Genomic DNA, 18,030 nt, shown 5'->3' with positions numbered 1-18,030 from the left:
CGGGACGACTTGGGAGGAACGATAGAAGCTGCTCGTCCAGAGGGAACATTCAGGGATTCTGAAGCTTAGTGGAAATCAAACCTGTGACACAGCAGCTGGTACAACCGGGGGACATGACCCACAATATATTAACAGTTATCATCATAAATGTTACTTTGTTATTTCTGTTACGTTTGTGGTTTAAACTCTTTACGAGCCGAGAATCACGAACACTTGTGTTTAACCTCCTCACTGAGATTCTTCAGCTTTATGTTGAACTCCTGTCACGGTGATAATAGTTGATATTGTTTTATTGATCAGCTCGAACAGCTGCAGGCGTCTTCCCCCCTCTGATCCGACTCGTGACCAATCAGCTCTCTGCTCCAGTAAAACCTCCCCGAGTGAATCTGTTGGTGTTGATGCTGCAGGTGACCATGTTGGAGCAGCTGCCATAGCAACGTGCACTTAATGACTTACAGACCCTGCTTTATAATGGCCAATAAAATGGATCTGGAATATATTAAGTTCCCTGTAAATCGTATGCATCAAAGAGCGGAGAGGACCGACAGTAAAAGCCCTGAGCGGGGTTCCTGAGTAAATGAGGTTGGACACGCACTAATCCGCCTGCGAGACAGACAGCTTGAGCAGAGGTGACCTTTTATTCACAGTTTGATTTGTGTGTTTCCAGGGCTCACCTGGTCCTGCAGGGTCGCTCGGCCCGATCGGACCGGCGGGAGTGAGGGTGAGTTCAGACGAGCTGCTTTTTAATGACGACTCTCTGATCTGCATCCTGCTCAGGGTTTAAGTCCTGGTCTTTTCATTCCAGGGCCCTCAAGGAAAGGAAGGACCGGCTGGACCCAGAGGCCCCACAGGGCCCATGGTAAGGACGAGTACACCCAGCTGAGCATTTAAGTGCCTTGCTCAAGGACGAGCTGGTGTCAGACTAAACTTGTGATGATAGAACATTTCTTTTTATCGGGTTGACATGAAAACGTTTTAATCGTCTGTTTCCTGAATCTTCATCATTGTCTGTCCGTGTCCTCGCAGGGACCCCCAGGATCTCCTGGGACATCAGGTGCCGCAGGACAACCAGGAAAGAACGGAGACTCTGGTCCTCCTGTGAGTGTCTCGCTGTCCCTTTGCACGATCGCCCAGTGTCTTCAGAGTTTAATGTTTTAACCTGTTCTGTGTTTTCAGGGCTCCCTCGGCCCTAAAGGAGACAGAGGAGAGAGAGTGAGTACATCTGATTTAAATAACAACTTTCAATCTAAAGTGAGATCATTGAAAATGAAGCTTTTATGGTCTGAGTGTTTATTCTTTGTTAAGATACTACTTTTGTCATTTTACTTTATGTACATGCAAATTCAACAAAATGTGAAAGACGCACAGGAGCACACTTTATTATTAGTCTTGATTATGTCTTCAGACGTTTGTCAGGACAAATGTTTGACTGAAGTAAATCTTAATGACATCAGATTGAGCTCCAGTGAGAAATGAAGTTTTAAAATTAAAATAAAGACAACAACATATCAGGAATATCACACAACCATCAGGAAGAACCCGAGAAACCTTCAGAGGAAAATAAAACTCCCTCCTCTCTGTGCTCAGGGCGATTTCGCTCCTCAGAACATGATGCGATCCATCGCCAGACAAGTCTGTGAGCAGCTAGTCAACTGTAAGTGGTTTCTTTTTATTTATTCCATTTGTAAAAGGCTCTGGACTGAACTTAAGTTTTCCTTCTTTTCTGCAGCACAAATGTCTCGAGTCAACACGTTACTGAACCAGATCCCCAACGGCATGCAGCGCAGTAACAGCCCCGGACCTGCAGGGCCCCCCGGAACAGCCGGCAGGCAGGGACCCCGCGGAGAGCCGGGCACCGCAGGAAGGAACGGTTTCCCCGGAGGTCCAGGTCAGCCCGGACAGCAGGGAGAGAGAGGTAAGAGCCTGTGGATCTACCACACAGCAGGAGTTATAAAAACAAACCTCAGCTTCCAATGAGCACCAGAGATTATTTACAGAGCGAGAGGTTTATTTAAAAATCACAAAACCATCACATCACACGTTAACGAGCATCAGCTACTCTGATTTCCCACTGTTGACTCACAATCCTCCTCCTGCTCTAAAAGCAGAAATGCAAATTTCTGCCTTTGTCATGAAAAGACAAACGAGCTGCAGGAGACAGACGATAAAACTACGGGACACTGATTCACTTTGTCTGCTTCAGGTCTGGCAGGAGAGAAAGGTGAACGAGGACTGTCGTCCGCCGGACAGAAAGGATCGAGAGGACCTCCAGGTACGTCACAGGCACGATGTTTGTTAGCCCGCAGCAGCTAACGTTAGATCGCTGGAGAGGTGTCACTCTATGCAGACGATGAAACGCTGCTAACTGGACCTACGAGTCCAAAAACATGTCGTTAGCATGAAACCAATCAGGATCAATAAAGTACGTGTTTGTGAATCAAGTTTCAAAGCTTCATCACACGACTCGGCTCAAACGTCAACCACAGCATCGTGATGTCATCCCACCAGCGCCTCCACCAATCAGCGTCCACTAGTCCTGCTGCCGACCAGCAGCCAGACTTCAGCCTCGCAACCCCGAGCGCATCCAGTCAGGCAGCTGGAACAAAATGTGTTTTCTAAAGCAAACAAGGTCGAGTTGTGGAAACGGGAGTCAGGAAGTGGACGGCAGTGAGTCACGGTAGACGAGGTTCATTCACAACACATGCAAACGGCGTCGAGCAGGAGACGGACCAGCAGGGAAACTTTCCAAGTCGGCTTTGTCCACGTCTAGACATGAGGGGGGGAGGGGGGTGTCGGGGGGGGGAGTCAGGATCAGCAAATCCTGCCTCTTTCCTTTTCCCCTCACACTTTTATTCTTCTGTCAGCAGCAGTTACTGCAGCTTTTTTCAATAGATCATGTTTCCAGCTGGAAAACGCAGTGATGACACTGAGCCATAATTATCTGTTTGCTTCAGAGATCCCGAAGCGCTGCCAGGACGCTGAGGCAGTTTTACAAGAGAACAATAAACTCCAAATCATCACTAAATCAATCGTTAAAAACTTTTCAAAGCTGAAGTTTGATCATAAAAACAAATACATGAAGAACAGTCGCTGTGAAACTCAAGAGTTTCTCAGAATCAACATTTTCCACATTAAAGTTTCTCCATAAAATCTTTTGATTATTTAATCTTTCGTCCACAATTTGCCAAACGTGGACAAAAGTTCCAGTTTCTTTACACAAATGTTAACTGTTAAATATAAGAATAGAGCAGTTTGGTTTTCTGTTGCTTGTTCTATAAAATGTCCTGATAATATCCTGTTTGGTCCGTTTACCCCTCAATTAAAACACAGATCTGTTGAGTCTGAGAAAAGTTTTACTTTTCAGTTTAACTTCCAGTTAGTTGAATATCATGAAGTAAAGTTGTATCATGTGTCTGTCGCACCTTGAGTTCTGATGTATGAAGTTATGTTACCCCCTCCGACAGGTCCACCAGGAGAAACTAGGACAGGATCTCCAGGCCCGGCCGGCTCCACTGGACCCCGCGGTCCCCCTGGACGTGCAGGACACGCTGGAGTGCGTGGTCCTCCTGGACCTTCTGGATACTGCGACTCCTCTCAGTGTGTCGGTATTCCTTACAACGGGCAAGGATACGTAGGTACGTATCAGGATCCGCAGCCCGGGACTTAGGTCGTTATCTTTAAAACTGTGTAACTGGTAAATGTAGTTGACGCTTTCAGCTGGAGGACAGTGGAATTTGGGATGAAACTATCAAAACTTTAACATTTGGGGGAATTCTCTTGTTCTCCGTCAGAACCTGAAGTCAGATGAGAAAGAAATATCAGGTTGTGGCTTTTACACACAGATTATTTTACTCATTCATGTTTGTAAGATTACAACAGTGACACCTTCAGACACGTTTGAATCATGACTGTGACTTTTGTAACCGATTAATAATCAATTTGTTGACTGATCAACATACACCAGAAGATGATGAAAACTGCTCATCACAGTTTTCTGGAGACAAAGCTCATGAAATTCTTTGTTTCAGACAAACGGGTAAAAAAAAGACACAAAACTCCACAGAACTTCTGAGCAGCTGAAACATCTCGACTCTGTATCCAGAGACGAGATGTTACGATGCAGCAGATGAGAAGTTCAGGATTTAGTTTAGTCGTGTTTTTATCAGCACAGATTCTGTCGAAGACTTTTCACATTATTCTATAACATCTGAATCAATGTATATATCAATCATATATATAATAATTTATCTTCTGGTCTGACTTGGGGTCTGATGCTCAACAGGAGAATTCCCTGGTACTTTTTCATGAGGACTAAATGCATGTGTGGAATCTAGATGACTAATCATTACAGAGAAACGTAGAAGTTGATGATTCGCTGTTTCCTGCTTTGACCTGACACCTTCCATCCTCTGGCCTGTTTCAGGTTCAGCATAGTAAACTTTCTCACCTGTGCTGCTTTCGCTGACTTCCTGAAAAAACCCAAAACTCAAAACGTCCTGTAACTGAACGCTCGCTTGCTCGCTCTAGAGCTGTTTTAGAGGATAACGGCCAACGGAAACCATTAACAAACTATGCTGAGAAACAACACAACAACAAAGAGGGAACCAGTACTAACAACGACTCACAGCCACTAGACAAACAGCAGCAGCAGCAGCAGCAGCAGCAGCAGCAGCGGCAGCAGCGGCGGTGATGACACCGACCTGTTTGAATCTCGGAGACCAAACAAAGGAACCTTGTGTTCAGTGGAGGAGCATGAAACAACAACAGCAACAAACAACCACACAAATACTAACAAAGGTGGATGTTTAACAGAGAAACATCTGCATCCTCTGCAGCGTCAGCCGGCAACAACAGCAGCAGCAACCCTGTTAACAGCATTTCTCTCCAGGTGCCGTGTAAATAAACTAATTTGTGCTTTGTAAATGATGTTTGAATCAAGTCCACTGCATTAGTTTCCAGATCTGTACTTTTAAAGCTTGTGCCTTGCAAACCACAACCTGCTGCTTTGCTGAACGCCGACCAATCGCCTCTTTTCTCCATGTGTTGGAAACTGCTCAGGGTCAAACTGAATCACTTCTGCACATGTGGCCCTGGAGGTTCAGATTCCACTTCATGTACAAAACCAGCCACGAATCCAGCTTCTCCTTGTTTTATCTTTCTCCCCGAGCTGTGTCTGTGTTTCATGAAATACTAACAAAGATCCCAAAGCCGTCTCCCTCCAGAGGAACCAGACTTTATGTGACTTCTTCTTTTCTTTTGTCAAATGAACGAGATGTGCAGAAACACATGAACTTCTCACATCAACAGTAAATTAGATTCCAGCACTGAAACAGGACCAGGGGAGTGTCCACAGTGGGGGTTGTGTCTCAGCCAATGAAAATCCAGTCACATGATCTTCATCACATCTGCTGATGAAGATCATGGGATGTGATCAAAAGCTCCTGGGTGGCTCAAGGTCAAGAGGAAACCTTCAAATTCACAGAGGCTCCAGTTTTCCAGAACAGAATCTGCAATAGTTCAAATTTTAAGAATATTAAAAACTCAGTTTGTTTGCGAATAAAGAGTAAAATTAAAACTTGAATAGTTTAATACAAGAAAAGTAAAATGATTTGAACAAGTCACTGATTGTCACTTTTCTAACTGACTGACTTTGTTAGCTCGTATCTTACGTAGCATTAGCAGATAAATCACGAGGTTACGTTTTACTGTATGACGCTGTGGACACGCCCCCTGTTGTTGACCGCCTGTCAGTGCACCCTCAGTCCGGCAGAAAATCATTTCTACCACTTCCTCTTGTGCATGTTGAGAAAAAGTGACGAGAAACAAGTTGTGCTGAACCGAACAAACGCTATCTCCGAGCAGGCCAATTCCCCCCCGACCCCGACACCCGAGTAGTCCCCGTCCCCGAGGAGGAAGACGAGTCCTTTAGACGCCGTCGAAAGAGGTCGCTATCAAGAAAGGCCTCCGCCAGCCTAACATCATAAGACAAGTGTCCTCCTTCCTGTTGGTCTCTGGAGTCGTGCACACACACACACACACACTAAAGGGGTTTGACACCTCAACTTCATTGGAAAATACCCAAGTGCCTGAAAACGTATGTGAATATTCTTGTGGCAGGTGAAGGTTTGAACGGAGGAAGTTTGAGGCGAAAGAAAACCTGTGATCGTTGTGTTTCCACTTTGTGTCTTTGGCTTGTAACATATTCGCATCGAGTTTGTCTGAAGTGGTCGAGTTGAACATGTTTGTTCGGTGCCGGGACGTCACGTAAAAGGAAATGATCTGTTTTCTGTCACGTTCATCTAGTATGTTAAATATAATCCTTCTCATTCAGCGTCATCAAGGAGGTTTGGTTTCATGATGTCAGTTAAACACAGCTTTCATTTTGTATCTCTAGACTTAATATTTATCGGTTTTCCTTTATTCCGTCACAGCGAATTGTACCGAAGGTGGAATTGCATGTCTGTGGTGTATATTAAGTATGTTTTTTTATTTCATTTTGTTTTAACCAGAATATAGTTGTTCTCATTCTTGTCATTTTCTCAGTATCGAATCAGTTCAAGCCTGCGAGCGAGACTATGGAAATGGTTTTGCTGCTTCATGTTTAAACTGCAGATTGTGAATTCCACAGCCTTATTTTCTTATTTATTTCTGAAAACAGAAGAGGCATTTTTCAATAAAACTACTGAAAATTTACATCCATGTGGTTTTTGAGTCGTTTTTGTTGCAACAGGAGAACTTTGTTTAACTAGAACTAGTAGTTCGCTATTTGTTACTCCCCTTACAACTAGTGGGGCCAACTAGGGGGTAACCTGCAGGACATTGAGCTGGGGGGGGGGAATACTCTGGGTAACTCTAACGCCGCCTCTGGGACACTTGGAAACTCTGGCCAGTACCTCCAGTACCTGGAAGAGCGTCCGGGCCACATAGAGCGGCACCGTGAGGGCGAACCTCCGAGGGACCGTAACTCTGTAATGTGATGAAGTGTCAAAGGGCACAGACGTGGTTAAATAAAGGTTTATGGGTTTCTGGATTATCTGCTCTTTCCAGAAACATGCCAGCGAGGGAAAGACCTGCGGTGGAAACTTGGCAAGTCGGGTTTATCTACGACTGTCAGGAAACAGGGGAAAGTGGCTCAAAGGGCTTTTCTCCTCCACTTCTCTGAACGCTCACATTTCTGAAATGACCCCGAGTCCAGGAGCTGTCGAGGATTAGAGAACTTCCTCGGGCTGATTCGCTCATGGCTATTTTCTCCTCATACTTTCCCTCTGAATCATCGCCGCAAACATAAAGCTTAATAAGCCGCGGACGTGAGTGAGGCGCAGTAACCATGAATAAGCTGTAAACATCAGACCATGGAAACACCTCATCATCGGCCTGAGTTCCTCTGCACTCGACTGTGACTCATGTGAAGCCACGAACCCACGAAGACGAGGGTCAGATACCAGGTTATCAGAGGAAGAATGAAAGGTGCAGGACGTCACATGTGAACCGTCACTTCACTGGTTCTCCGGGTCAAACCCAGTAAGACGCTGGGACTCCACAGTAGAAACGTAAAGAAATGAAAACTCGTCCCTCCCTCGTCTTGTTTGGTCTGAACTCGACTCAATCTTTACTTAAACCTGACAGATTATATATTGTTTGAAAGCTCAGAGACTCCTGATTACATCTGAGCAAAGTATTTTAAGATCCTGAAATCACTTCTCCAGCTGCTGACACAGAACCGCTCCTGACTTCAGGCTGTAGATTCTGTGTCTTCCACATGAAAGGCCTCAGATTTCCTTCAGTGTTTGTGCCTCTTCTACTTATTCTGACTTTTGGTTTTTAAAACGTAAACAGTTTCCTTTCCAACGAGACCAAAGTTATGACCACAATCAAAAGGCTTGAAGATTCGTGACCTTCTGAGTTTGCATCATTTCTGGGTTTTTCCACAGAAAAGGAGTTCGTCTGGAAACAAGTCAAACTAAACAAATCAGAGGAGAAGCAGCTTTATTTAAAATCCACAAATTAATATATATTTAAAACAACTATTTTGATCATCTTCATTATTTCAGTCATCCAATAAAGCTCAAACTTTCCTGGTTCCAGCTTCTTCAGTGTAAAGATTTGCTGCTTGTTTGTTTGAACAGGATATTTTAAAGTTGTGTGTGAAAGTCGCACAGTTTGAAGATGACTGTCGAGTCCACAGATGATCTGAAGAGCAAAGAAGAGAAGAAGCGTAGATGTTTTGGATCAGGAACCTCCTGAGGCCGGATCGGACCCGGAGCCGTGTTCCCTCTGAGGCTCGAGCTTCGGCAGCTTTGAAGTTTGAACACAGGCCGCGATGTGATCGCTGATGCTGCAAAATTCAAACCATATCTGAGTCCGATGGAATATTGATGTTCTGACTGCAGACGAATGAAGGTCATTAGGAATAAACGGGTCCTTTAAACACGAGTTCGCACGCTGCCACTTCACGTTAGTTGAGAACGATCAAACACGAGGATTCTCCGACACATGTTTCACAGCCTCTTCACAAAGTCTCACTCTCAGCTGCTGTGGAGGAGCCACATTCCCTGGAGGAGGAGTTCGGCTCCATGTTTATACGTCACCGGTAAATTCAGTAAAACCTGCAGATCTATAAACTCAGAGGAGATGAGCTCATGGAAAGTCCGTCAGCAGCAGGTTGAGGTGTCCCGGCAGCTGCACCCCAGTATTTATGAGAGTGCGTGTCCGTGGGGGGGGGAAGCCGTCAAACACACCTGAGGAGCTGAGCCTCACTGAGTTTATCACAGGCAAAGGAAAAGGGCTTCGGTGGAAATGAGCCAGTGAATCTTTAAATGAAATCCTGACCTTCTGCCTCCAGAGAACATTACAGAGCATCTGAAAACTGAAGCGTTAAATAAAATGTGAAAACTTTAAAGTATCATAAGACGACAAAAACCTCATTTAAAATTGTCCCTGTAATAAACGTGTTCACTCAGGTCTTTGTTCTCTAACACACTGTTGTTCTTTCCTTTCTTTACATGGATTCTTCTGGATTCTTCCTGCTCCTCGTTTGTTTCCTCTCTGCACTGGATTCCCTCGGATGCATTGATAACACGAGGAATAAGAAATGTGAAAGCAACAGTAAAATGTGATATGTCTCCAAGTGTCATTTAGAATCCGCTGGTTGAACAGACTTTGGGGGGGAACGCGCTCTGCAGCCATTTTATCTCGTGTGCATGAAATCGTGGGAAATAATGGTATCGTGTGGTATCGTGTGCGCAGGAGAGAACAGTTTGAGGTTCAATATCAAATATCTGTGGCCACTCCAGGCCTCCGTGTGTTTCTGTGAAAACTAACAGCTCTGTCTTCACATCTGTGAGCGAGTGTGAACAACGTGACGCTGCAGCACGAAGAAGAAACCGACCGAACCACGTCTGCTCAGCTGGAAAAATCACATCCACACTTTGTCATCGAGTGAGAAAAGAAACGAACGTGTCAAAAACAGGAAATATTCTACTGACACGTTTTGGATCGAATCTGTGAGGTCGTGTTTTTAAAAACAGTTTTTAGATCAAAGTTGTTGCTGGAAAAAATGTATTTAGTGACATTTCTATGAGTCATTTTCTGATAAAACATCAACATTATGATCAGTAGAAGCTCTTCAGTGAATATTAAACATCAAACACATAAACTGGATATTTACTCAAAGTTCTTCTGTTCATTTATCTGTGTGATAAAAACAACCTGAACTAAATCTGCATCCAGAGAAAAGTCAGATAATCTTCAGAGGAAATTAAAAAAAACACGAAGAATAAGATCGGCCAATATATTGATATGTGTCGGACTCTAACGTCCAATCAGATCAATCCAAAGCAAACAGGAAGAGACTGACCCGCGTTCAGATTTTAAATAACATGTTTTCATTCTGGTTTATTGATCGTGGATTAATATCAAATCACCTTTAATCACGTGTGGCACCTTGAGCGGCTCTGACTACTTCCTGGAGCAACAACCTTGTAGTGGAGTCTCTTCATTACCACGTTCCCTGCAGCGGTTGGCCTGTTTCCTCCGGCAGCTGAAGAAAACAAACGTTAACCTTCAACATTAAAAGCTCTAAAGTTCGGTAGTTTGAATCCCGAGAGCTTCTGTCGAGCAGAACCAAACTGACACGAGGTTCTTCAGTCAAAGTGTTTCCACTCAGACGCCAAAGAAATCCCAGAGAAACGTGCGATGCTCTTTTCTGCGTCGTTCCTCATTCCAGGTTCACGACTTTGACCCAACAACAATCTGACTCTTTCAGAATCAAAGATCCTCTGATGATTCCCACATGTGACGCTCCTCTCTTTGCTCTTTGAAGAGAAGATTTGTGTCCTGGAGCCTCGTCAGGTGAAGAATGAAGCTGAGTCAGCACAGATCCACCTCCAGACGGGATCTATCAAACACTGACCTGAAGAAACCCAGTGATACACAACAGATATAACACACAACAGATACACGACATCGTACGAACAGTGTTTGTGCTCAACGTCGGGATCTGAGGCCTGAAACACCAACTGCAAACTGTTCTCTCTTACAGGAACGACTCTGAGTGTTTAACTCTTCATAAAACATAATACAGAAGTGTCTGAACCCTGCGTTCTCTCTCTGACCAGCAGGGGGCGACTCCACTGCTAGTTTCTATAGAAAGTGACTCCACTTCTCACTTTATAACGTCAGTAAACATTCAGGAGTTTGTGTCTCAGTCTCTAGTTCCAAGTCTTCTTCAAACAGCTGATGATCATTTAGAGTCAAAAATACCATAAAGGGGGGGTGGATACCACAGTGTGATTGACAGCTGGTCCCGTCCAATCAGGCCAAAGAGAGAACCTGTGGTAGCTTCAGTTGTCATAGAACTTTATTGAATCTTTGTAGAACTTCAGTTCCGAGGTAAACGCTCAGATTTCTTGTGACTCGAGTCGTGTTCTTCACGCCGCTGACACACGGCTCACAGCACGTGAGGTCTGAAACGTGGCGGCGAGGTCGTGGGTTCGAGTGCTCAGTGCTGAGCGCTGAGTGCTGAGTGCGTGGGAGGAGGCGTTCGCTGTCGGCAGATGTTTCTGGTTTCAGCTCGTTATCTGACCGCACGACTTTTATCTGGTTAGAGAATCCTGACGACTTTGGTCAACAAAGAAAAACAGTGATTTGTAATAACGTGGTTTACGTCCAGTGAAGTTAACACGTCTGAAAATCAAAGCTCGTGGTTTTAAAACACGTCTCAGATTGTTTGGAGCAGATTTGTGTTATTTGATCTCTGCTCGTCTCTCGTCTCTGTTTGTCCCTGAATGACTCGATGCTGGGATTCACAGTCACAGTCTCCTCCTGTCTCCTCACGTCTCCTCCTGTCTCCTCCTGTCTCTTCACGTCTCCTCCTGTCTCCTCCTGTGTCCTCACGTCTCCTCGTCTCTCCTCTCTCCTCCTGTGTCCTCCTGTCTCCTCCTGTCTCCTCACGTCTCCTCCTGTCTCCTCCTGTGTCCTCCTGTCTCCTCACGTCTCCTCCTGTCTCCTCCTGTGTCCTCCTGTCTCCTCCTGTCTCCTCCTGTCTCCTCACGTCTCCTCCTGTCTCCTCCTGTGTCCTCCTGTCTCCTCCTGTGTCCTCCTGTCTCCTCCTGTCTCCTCCTGTCTCCTCCTGTGTCCTCCTGTCTCCTCCTGTCTCCTCCTGTGTCATTGACCCAGAACATTAATGAGCTGATTCTCGTTAGTGACGACCCTGGTGACCTTGAACAATCCGGCGGTGACGTCTCGTTCTGACACAATCTGACGTTTCAACGCTCAGACACCAGATCTTTTATTTCTTCATGTTTCCCTCTTGTTGCTCCGACGACTTTCTGCGCTGCTCAGTTTCCTGACGGGTGGAAGTCGAGCTGATGAAGTCGAGCTGATGAAGTCGAGCTGATGAAGTCGAGCTGATGAAGTCGAGCTGATGAAGTCGAGCGACGCAGGAGTCGCAGTGAATTCCAGATGTTGCTCTTCTCTGCGTCATGTAAACTGATGATTGTCTCTGTGATGATGAATCACACTCACATTGTCTCTTTGTTCCAGCGGAGAACTAAAGCTGCAGCTGGAACCGAGTGAAGATCTCAGGACGTGAAGCCGAACAACGAGCAGCGGGTCGTTCCACCACGCTCCTTCCCCCTGCTGGTCAGAGAGAGAAGACGGGTCTGAGAAAGGACCTGGAACCGTCTCCGACACCAGATGACGTCTCGTGTCACTTTGTGTGTTTTTACCAGAGACAAGACAAGCAGAGACAAAGTGAGCTCATGTTGTGGAGGAGATCTTCTGCTGTATAATAAATAAACTGTGAGCAGTGAGGTCGTTCACACCTCCAGAAGATTCCTCTCTGAGCAGATGGGATTGAGTCGGAGGTCTGTGGGTCACATGAGGCTTCAGGAGACGTCCACAGCTAGTGCTTCAGCCACGTGCATGTTCACGTGTGTTTAATGTATGTTCAGTATAATCATGTATGTTCAGTGTGTTTATGTATATCCAGCCTGTGTCGTGCTGAGTCAAGAGGTGGTTTATTTGTTGTATGCGGCAGGGAGGCCCAGCCGGGTGGAGTCTACCACGACAGACGGGGTTAGGTGAAGGGACAGAAATGCAGTAAATGGACCTTGAAGCTAAAGGGACTTAAAGGGCTGATGCTCATATTCATAAAATCGATTAGTTGATGAAACAACATGAGACGATTCCTTCAGAGCAGCAGCGTCACACGGAAACAGACACGAGCAGGAAACCTGAAGGAAAGAAACTGATTCCAGGGTTTAGTTCAAACTTTGAACCTTCGTTTATTCAACTAATCAAACGTCAGGAAACCAGCCTCAGTAGAAGTCTGATGATTTATCACCATGGTGCAAACACAGAGACGTTGTGTAAAACATCCGCTCAGATCTGTGCATCACACGCTGCCGTGATGATGTACGAGCTGTGCTCAGCGAGCTCACTGATCTGAGAACCGTCCTGGCTCCTGTACAAAGATGGAGGTCGTGTGAAAGGTGGAGGAAGCTGCTGCGGATTGAGAAGCTGACACTGATCGATGGGGACGGAGCAGAACTTTACATTTCCACAGTGGACATGATGTCAGTGGAAACATTTAGTAGTTTAATGAGATGGGGCTGCTCCTCCTCCTCCTCCTCCTCCTCCTCCTCCTCCTCCTCCTCCTCCTCCTCCTCACTCTGATCTCAGTGGGCAGCAGTGGTGACACGTTGTTAAATGAGATCCTGAAAATGACAGAGAGAGAAGATCTGAAGCTTCAGAACCGTATTCCTCATCACATGACGTCATGAGGAAGTCTCTGCCTCCGCGACCTGAAGCGATTACATCATGATGAGGTCACATGGGAATGCATCACTTCCTGCAGCCAATAATATGAGCGACATGATCTTCAGCTTATTAACCAGTCGTCTGTCGTCATGATGATGTCATTATGAAATGTCTCTATTACAATATAATACGTTACTGAGACAAAGATTAAAGATTAAATAAATCTTCCCTTAACATCGTGAGATTCAACGTTTGGACATTTTCGTTGATTTTCAGAGAATAATGGATTTTTTTAAAGGGTCATGTTTATGAGAGTTTGGGTAATTTCATTATAATATCTAATGAGTTTAGTTTGAATCACATAAACCTGGAACCAGCAGGAAGGTGTGAAGAGAAGAGGACGAGCATCTCTCAGCTGAGTGAGCAGATCCTCAGTTAGCACAGTTAGCACCAGAGCTTCACGTGCTTTGCTCAAAGGCACTTCAGTAGTGTCGGACTCCTTCTACACTGATTTTAAACCAGCAACCCTCCAAACACAGGATGAGGTTAGTTTGAGGTTAAAATCAATGAAGCTGATGTTTTATTAACCAAATTATTATTAGATAATGACACAAACATGGATTTCATTAAATAAATATTATTGACGTGTTTAATAAAACACATCGTTATTCCAATGGTTGAGATGAAGAAATGATGTCACTGACAGATGTAAAACACACGGTTACTGTTACGTCTCATTAATTTGTTAAATCATATTTAATATTTTTAAGGCAGCTGAAAAACAGGAAATTAAATCAATTCAAATGGGAAACACACTGAACTGAGTGAGTGTGTGTGTGTGTGTGTGTGTGTGTGTGTGTGTGTGTGTGTGTGTGTGTGTGTGTGTGTGTGTGTGTGTGTGTCTGTGTGTGCTGCTTAATGATCCTGATGCTTTATCTTCTTCCTGTTGTTCTTTGTGAACTTCCTTCGACCTTGAGGTTCGCTGACGTCACGTGTTTGAGAATAAGACGAATTCCCCAGAGAGACGAGCTCTGGCTCATGTTCAGTTCACTGAGTCCACGTTGTCTTCATCTCTTTGTGTTTCCTCCAATACTGATGAGGAATTAACTGATTATATAATATAATAAATATGTTCCTTTTCTTAATAATGTTACTAAGTGCTTCACAAAACATCCGACATACATCTGTAGTTTATGAAATATTTAAAATTAGCCCTGTTAGTTATGTATTCTATAGTTAGTTATATAAGTCCAGAGGGTAACGAGCCTGTGACCCTGAGCTGTGACCTCAGCACCACAGACAGATCCATAAATACATAAAGAGCATCCGAGGCCTCTGGTGAGCGACTCGGGCGACGTGGTCGTGTCCCGTGGAGCAGCAGCGTCCATGGTCGGCTGGAGACGAGAGCAGCTTCAGGCCCGATGACTCCAAACATCCTGAACTCGCTGGATTCACTGGTGAGTGGAGTGGTGATAACACTGGTGAGTGGAGTGGTGATAACACTGGTGAGTGGAGTGGTGATAACACTGGTGAGTGGAGTGGTGATAACACTGGTGAGTGGAGTGGTGATAACACTGGTGAGTGGAGTGGTGATAACACTGGTGAGTGGAGTGGTGATAACACTGCTGAGTGGAGTGGTGATAACACTGGTGAGTGGAGTGGTGATAACACTGGTGAGTGGAGTGGTGATAACACTGGTGAGTGGAGTGGTGATAACACTGGTGAGTGGAGTGGTGATAACACTGCTGAGTGAGGGAATCTGTTTCTACGATGACGTCCAGTGTTTGTGAATCTGCTCGGTTGTTGAGTGTCTCCGTCTGGCTGCAGAGATGGAAATAAGAAGAGCTAAATCATCAGTGGGAGGTTTTAAATATTTATAGATCCGTGAGCGTGACTCTGCATTTTATGTCTCGTCCAAGTCAGGTGGAGACAAACAGGGGGAAGAGCATTAAAAACAAGGTCACAACCTAAAGTCCAGAGAAAGAGAAAAGTGCTGTCGATGTGATATCTGTGTGAATTCAGCATTTTAACACAACATTTAACTGGGGATCATGTGGCCGTGGATTTTATCATCACCGCAGTAAAAGGTTTAATTAAAGCACAGGAGCCAGAACTATGAAACTGACTGGGAAGCTGAACTGGTCCCAGTGGAAAGAAGCTTCCAGCTGTGAAATACTCAGTTTGTCCAGTTTATAAAATACTTTAACAAACCGGAGCCACAAAGGTTCTCAGAGTTTGTCAGTGGCAGAGAAATGAAACACGTTAAGTGTGTCCTTCACCGTCCCCCCCGGTCACATCCGATCCAGATGTTTATGACTTCAGGCGACTCGTAAAGTTTACAAATGACATGTGACCACATCCTATTAACTGTGTATTTGTGCTCATCAATATATAAATATGCTTTATCTTCAGATAACTAACTTTGGGAACGGATCGGTCAAAGGTTAGAGGTCAAGGTCAGTAAGACACATGTTGGTCCAGATAGAAATGAGAATCTAAAGGTGAGTGTTGGTCCCTGATGGAGGTTTGAGCTCCACTGAGAGAAGGTCCAGGTTCTCTGTTGTCACATGACGACCGGTGACAGGTGACCAGATGCAGCAGGTCCATTTTCAACAGCACAACAAACCACAGGAAACAGTTCACCGTGGGATTCTGAACCAGGAAAACGTCATGTGAAGGTTTCAGTCCCAAACCCCCGGATTCATCCTGAAGATAAACAGCTCGACCTCGTGTTCCTGTAAATATCTTGAATTCAGATCATTTTCCTCTCAGACGAGGTCAGTTTGTGTTTGTGACTCACATGAGCTGCTGGGAAATCCTGTGACGTGTGGGAGGAGAACAAACCATTACATCAACGCTCGAGAAGCAGGAGAAGTTCAGAGATCGTTCCCGTGATGAGAGGATGATAAACAACATGATAACCACATCTTAGACCTTTCAATCCAGGATATAACCCCCCCCCACACACACACACACACACACACACACACACCCCAGTGAGTCAGACCACACGTCACCTTCTGAGTGACCTCGTGTCGTTTGTTGATGACAGACGTACCTGTTTTCTCCGGGAGTTCACAGGAAGAATTTTTCCTGTCATCATAAATTCTGCCAAACAAACAACCTCTGTCTGGGATTTTCTGTCTAACCGTGTCCACATGTGGCGAAGGTGCAGCACGCAGGACGGGATCGGGATCACATGTCAGACTGGTATCGGTTCACAGCCGACGTGAGGACAGTTTGTGTTTGAAAGCAGGTCGGAGAGTCTGATGTGGATTAAATCGAGTGTTTGTTGTGTTCTCTCTCCCACGACATTCGTCCGAAAGACGATAAAAGAAAGATGATGGATGTGAGAGTCCAGATGAACCAACAGATTCCAGATGAAACGGATCAATGACGAGACGTCGTCTGCTCACATTTTATTAAGTCAACACGACCCTCCTGATCTTAGGACTCAGGTTTCATGTCACATCTTCTGAAGCTTATCTGAGTCCAGCTGAACGTTTTGGTCACAGCCCAAAATCCTCAGCTCTTTTCTACCTTCACACAGATTTCCACGTGTGGAGAGACGGTTCCTCTCTGAGTGTTTGAGGAAGATGTTTGACGAGTGGATCTTAAAACCTGTTGGTGACACTTCAGGAAAAGTCAGTGCATCATTAGAACCAGGGGGGTTCATCCTCTGAGGGTCAGGAATATGTTAATCCAAATAAAGATGGACGACATGACGGCTCCCAAAAGCCAGAACAAAACTTTAACATCTGATTTTATGTCTTGTTGTTTTCTTTAATGCAACATGAACCTAGATCCCTTCAACGTACAAATGGTGAATTTATAATCTCTGCTCACGGAAGCGGTCGCACTTCCGATCCGTTGTTCCTCCGACAGATGACTTCTCTGAACGTCGCTTTCATCCGGACAAACAACGTTCAGAAATCTGCAGCCGTAAAAACTAGTTTATATCGTAGTCGTCAGTGTTTCGCTTTTTGTTTTAAATTAAAACGCGTCGACAAAGTAAAGACAAATGGAAACCTCCTTATTATTTAAAGTGTTACGGGTGTAAACAAACTTTAAATGAAGATGGACGACATGGCGGCTCCCAAAGGTGAAGCCAAAATATCTTCATCGCCCTCCGGTGGCAGGCCAGAGTAATAGTCATTAACCCAGCCTCCTCCATGTTAGCAGATGGGACATGGACCAAACTAAAAGTAGACGTTAAAGAAATGAAGGTTTCTCTCATTTCAGGTCGTTCTCATCTCACTGATGGTTCAAGTGTTTCTGATCAGTTTGGATTTGATTAGTTATGATGAGACGTCATGATTGACAGCTGAGACTGACTCCTGATTGGTCGACAGGTATTAATGGGACCTTGACACCACGGCTCCACAGACTCTGACGTCAAATACACAAGATGGTGTCGTTCGTATTTTGGCTTCATTTTGGTTCAAAGGGAAACGTGAAGACGTGTCGTCCATCTTTATTTACAGTCTCTGAGTTTGACCAGCAGAGCGGCAGCGCCTCCTGCAGGTCACACGACTGCAATGACTACAATAAAACTATATTTTTCTGCAGTGGCTCATTTACACAGACAGATAATAGACTCACAGTGATCGTGCACATTCCAGTTTGCTGCCTCACCGACAATAATCATCTCCACATGAAACAATAATTAACGTGCGAGTGGAGCATCGTGATCTGGAGCCGATCTTTAAAAACCTTCCTGGCCTCCGAGATGAATTCAGCAGAACATCAGTCAGTTTCCTGCTTTTATTG

At 45.0% G+C, this 18,030-nt stretch overlaps 1 protein-coding gene across 6 annotated transcripts in view; it reads left to right on the top strand.

Moving 5' to 3' along the window:
- The window catches only part of col12a1b (collagen, type XII, alpha 1b), a 95,163-nt gene extending 78,910 nt beyond the window's left edge, over positions 1-16,253 (top strand). For 4 of the 6 annotated variants that reach the window (XM_047338168.1, XM_047338167.1, XM_047338170.1 and 1 more), the window contains 9 exons: positions 668-721; positions 806-859; positions 1,027-1,098; positions 1,177-1,212; positions 1,588-1,654; positions 1,730-1,915; positions 2,204-2,272; positions 3,465-3,635; positions 5,863-6,693. In XM_047338168.1, coding sequence (XP_047194124.1) covers positions 668-721; positions 806-859; positions 1,027-1,098; positions 1,177-1,212; positions 1,588-1,654; positions 1,730-1,915; positions 2,204-2,272; positions 3,465-3,635; positions 5,863-5,984 — 831 coding nt within the window. In that variant the 3' untranslated portion in view covers positions 5,985-6,693. Of the gene's footprint in view, positions 1-667; positions 722-805; positions 860-1,026; positions 1,099-1,176; positions 1,213-1,587; positions 1,655-1,729; positions 1,916-2,203; positions 2,273-3,464; positions 3,636-4,423; positions 6,694-16,221 lie in introns of those variants that run through there. The other 2 variants (XR_007032291.1, XM_047338169.1) reach the window with 2 other exon arrangements.
- Positions 16,254-18,030: the final 1,777 nt, after the last annotated feature.

This window comes from Hippoglossus stenolepis, chromosome 20 (assembly GCF_022539355.2).
Source record: "Hippoglossus stenolepis isolate QCI-W04-F060 chromosome 20, HSTE1.2, whole genome shotgun sequence".
Classification (NCBI taxonomy): Eukaryota; Metazoa; Chordata; class Actinopteri; order Pleuronectiformes; family Pleuronectidae; genus Hippoglossus; species Hippoglossus stenolepis.
The sequence above is the reverse complement of the archived record's forward strand: the minus strand, read 5'-3'. Positions and strand labels throughout refer to the sequence as shown.